General features: G+C 50.4%; 1 protein-coding gene across 1 annotated transcript; it reads left to right on the forward strand.

The window, feature by feature from the left end:
• Positions 1–558: 558 nt before the first annotated feature.
• On the forward strand, positions 559–1,676 carry TCIM (transcriptional and immune response regulator). Its single transcript, XM_015883178.2, has one exon. It carries the CDS (start codon positions 621–623, stop codon positions 939–941), a length of 321 nt encoding a protein of 106 aa, XP_015738664.1. The 5' UTR covers positions 559–620; the 3' UTR covers positions 942–1,676.
• Positions 1,677–4,049: the final 2,373 nt, after the last annotated feature.

Below are 4,049 nucleotides of genomic sequence, written 5' to 3' on the forward strand. Positions count from 1 at the left end.
CAAATGTTTCACCTGCAGCCCTGATGCACATGGCTGAGGGTGGAAACGTAGAAGACACTATGGAGCAGCCCCTTTGGTAAAGCAGTTGCCATGGTAGAAAGTACAGCTTTGCGAGCACTAAGCAGGACCTGTGCCACCTGGGAAGCAGCAGAAGCATCCCCTGCATAAACCTGAGCAGGTTTCACTGCTTTGTTGTGCTCCTGTCTGACACCAGCACACACCTGCAGGCACAGGCTCACAGCTAACACCCCTCAATGGCATCGCAGCAGTTCTCACCTGGAGTCTGGCACAGCTGTATGAGCACAAGGAGAGGCCACAGAGTAGCCCCAATGCACAGCGGTGCTGGGGGTCGTGCAAAGCCCATTCTACACTGGGGCAAAGAAACCATCCCCATCATAACAACACAGCAAACCGTTCCACTTGGTTGCACGACAGAGGCAAGTTGGCAACTTAAATGTTAAACTTGCCTGCGACTGATCAGCGTTGACATCAGCGTGACCTCACCGCTGTAACTTGAGCTCTCCGCTTTCCCTCCGGCTGCCTTTAAAAAGCCCAGCAGAGCACGGAAACCTGCACAGATCTCTCCAGCAGAAGGAGAATCCGCGGAGCAGCAGCGGTAGATGAAAGCAAAGAGAAGGAACACGGCCTCAGCCATGTCCACGTCGCTGAGAGTGAGCCCGTCGGTGCACGGCTACCGCTTCGACACCGCGCTGCGCAAGAAAGCCGTGGCCAACATCTTTGAGAGAGTCGATGAGGAGTCGTTGCAAAAGCTCTTCAAGCACTCCGGGGACAAAAAGGCAGAGGAGAGAGCCAAGATCATCCTCGACACTGACCAGGACGTGGAGGAGAAAGCGAGAGCGCTAATGGCTCTGAAACAGAGGAGGAAAGACAAGCTCCTCCAGTTCCTGAAATTCCCCAAATACTCCATCAAAGTGCACTGAGCTGGAGGGAGCAGCCATGGAGGAGAACGTTTTGGGACGAGGCTGCCACAGGCAGCACACTCCATGCTGGGCGCTGCTGGGATGCTCATGTGCCCGGTGCTGCCGGCAGGATGCTGCGTGCCCGGTGCTGCAGGTGGGATAGGACGCTGCCGTGCCCAGTGCTGCATGCCCGGTGCCCAGTGATGGTGCCTGGTGGGAGAGAACCACCTCACCCCATCCCACAGCACCGCAGCAGCGAGATGAGCCAACTGCACCCATTTGCTTCGCCTGCCTGAACTCTTACCTGAAGTTTGAAACTTTCCAAGCCTCGCTGTTGTCTGCAGAACGGAGAGACCAGACATTGATCAGCTCCTGATCATCCCTCATTCTGCATTTGTTGAAATGCATCAAAGTGCATCGTGTGACTGCAACACATTCAGCCTTCAGGGAATGCACTGCCCTATGGACACTGCGACTGTGCCTTTTCTTTCTGTGCATGCATTAAGAACTGTTTGCACAAAAGCAATAATAATGACAAATTTCCCTGAATTTACTGTGAATTGCCTTAATATTTTTGTTCACTTCCCATTAACATGAATATTTAAACACCGTAATTGCAGTTCATATTTGTATTGATTACATTCGATATTAGACAACTACTTCATGGTATTATTTTATGGCAACGTTGTCATGATTTTGACTATAATTTATTTCATATGGCAACCTGAAATTTAATAAATTATAATGTAAATATAATTTCTCGTCTGAAATGCTCACTTCTCCAGGAGGAGGGGGGATATCCTCTCTTCACTATTCCTACTGGTTCTGTTTTATAGCAGTCTGCCTACACCCCTCCATAATGACCCAGGATCCCATGCTGAGCTCCATTGCCAGCCAGCAGCCCCCCCTGCTTCCTCCACTCCCCAGCACAGCAGCACCAGAGCTGCACCCTCTGGCATTCCCAGGGAGAGCAAATTTCACTGCAATGCAAATCCCATAATAAAAGATAATGGGGTTTTTTTGTTTGGTTTTGCCATAGAAGAACAAGAAAAGCCAGGCTATAAAATGAACAGTGAGTGGGACAGATCTCAGCTCTCATTATTCCTGCAAAGCAGAGTTAGAGCTTAGGTCTCAACCAGACAAAAAAGCCCAAAGCAAATAGAGAAGGGCTATGAGCACTGCAGCAGCAGAATCAGTCTTCCCAGAGGTTATTCAGTACCATCATGATAAAGTATGTAGAAAACATTTATAAATAATAGTCTTGGCTATTTTTAAACATGCCCTCCAGTAACCTCGTCCAGAAAATAAATGTTCCCATGGCTCTGTTTAGAGCAACAAAGTGAAAACATTTTCAAAGAGCCGATTCAGGGGGGTTTTATCCTGCAGTTCAAACTGCAAATTGCCCATAGGACAGGGCAGAGAAGACATAATCCCTTACATTACTTAAACAAAAGGATAACTGTGATTATCTATGGTGTGCTGCAGCAGATGCAGCTGTTCCCCTGCAGCACCTCATCATCACATCTGGATGCTGAGTGCCCCGAGTGCAGCCCTGGCTCAGGAAAATCTGCTTCAAAGTGAGGTTTGCGCAATGGGCAATCACTCCTTTCCTGCTTTGCTCAGTCCTGGTGTGCTGCCCACTGACCCACGCTGCATCCTCACAAAAACCACTGCAACAAAACAAAGGGTTTCAGAGTGGTTGCTTCCAAAAAAGGCAAATCCGGGCAGTCCAGCTATGAGCTCACAGCCACCCCCGGGCTCTGTGATGCAGCTTTTCCTCCTGTTCCAAGAGGTTTTCCCATCACAGCCATTTCTCATACAACAAATACTTTACAGAGAAGCTCAGCGGGGTGATGCACTGACAAAGCCTTCAGATAAGGGGGTGCGGTGGGTGCCCACCACCCGCACAGATCTACATAGTGCTGACAGCCCTATGTCAGCAGCACAGCATCCCCAGCTCCTGCTGCAGACGCTCTCATTGCCAGCACTGCGCTGCCCCATTCCCTGCTGCCAAGTGGCATCTGAAGGAAGTTCTGATCATGGTAGACTGGAAGAAGTGCCAATGAAAGCAGCTGCATGCCTGCTATTGCCCATGCACTCCTGCTCTTAGGCACTTGCAGCGTGTGATCGATAAACCCAGTCCCTTTTGTCTCACTGCATTTACATTATTGGCTCAAGTGATTTCCCTGATAAATAAAACCAGCCTACCAAAAAGTCACATTTATTTGATTTTGCAGTTTAGAAAGGGTGGTTTTCCTCAGCCTCAGCTCATGAAGCACAAACCTGCCAAAACAGCAGCGCATCTTCCAGCGTGCTGAGTCCAAACTGCAACTCATTGTTACGAAACAGCTGACAACGAGTTGGAGCAGAAATGCCCAAACACTGCAGGCACTTCTCCCTCCAGCTGCTGAGTGGGGCTGCCCTGCTCAGGGCTGTGCTGAGCACAGCGGATGCCCACACCAAAGCAATGTGGTTTGCTCCATGATCTCAGCACAGTGCAGGGCACCCACATTGGGTTGGGCCCTTCCTGAGCGCTGCTGTTGCAGACTCAGTGTCTGTCCAAACATGTGCGCTGCCTTCATGGGACAGCTCAGGAACACTCCTGCCAGACACAGAGCCCATTGTCACCCCACGCAACAAAAAGAGGAAGAAGCCTGTTCAAGGTATTTCCTCCCTCCAGGAGCCGGGCGTTTCCATTAATTCTTCTCTAAGAGTCAGACTGGCTGTACTGGGTGTCCCCCTGTCGCAGCATCCTGAGGAACATGCGTCCCAATAGCTAAATTTATCTGGCTTATCCAGTGCTGTGCCACGGGAGAAGGGGCAAGGGGACACCCCCCGGCCTTTGCCACCCAGCAGGGTCTCTATGGCCAGCAATGGGCAGAGAAGCAGGGGGGAAATAAGCAGAAGCCCTTAGCACCCGATCAAGGTGATGAAAGAATGAGCAGCTCATTGCACACTGGAAGGGAATAGCAAAGGGAGTTCAGCTCCAGTGTCACAATCGCTGACCCCATCTGACACCACTGCCCACCTCACCATCATCCACTAAAACTGCTCCTGCTAATGGGAAAACAAGGCTGGAAGAAGAAAGTCCAACTCTATAGGTCCACTATCTTTGGAAAGAAGTGGGAT

This window comes from Coturnix japonica, chromosome 22 (genome assembly GCF_001577835.2).
Source record: "Coturnix japonica isolate 7356 chromosome 22, Coturnix japonica 2.1, whole genome shotgun sequence".
In the NCBI taxonomy this organism is placed as follows: Eukaryota; Metazoa; Chordata; class Aves; order Galliformes; family Phasianidae; genus Coturnix; species Coturnix japonica.

What these genes read in the sequence shown, in the direction of transcription:
- TCIM (XM_015883178.2), top strand. Translation starts at nt 621, where the DNA reads ATGAAAGCAAAGAGAAGGAACACGGCCTCAGCCATGTCCACGTCGCTG.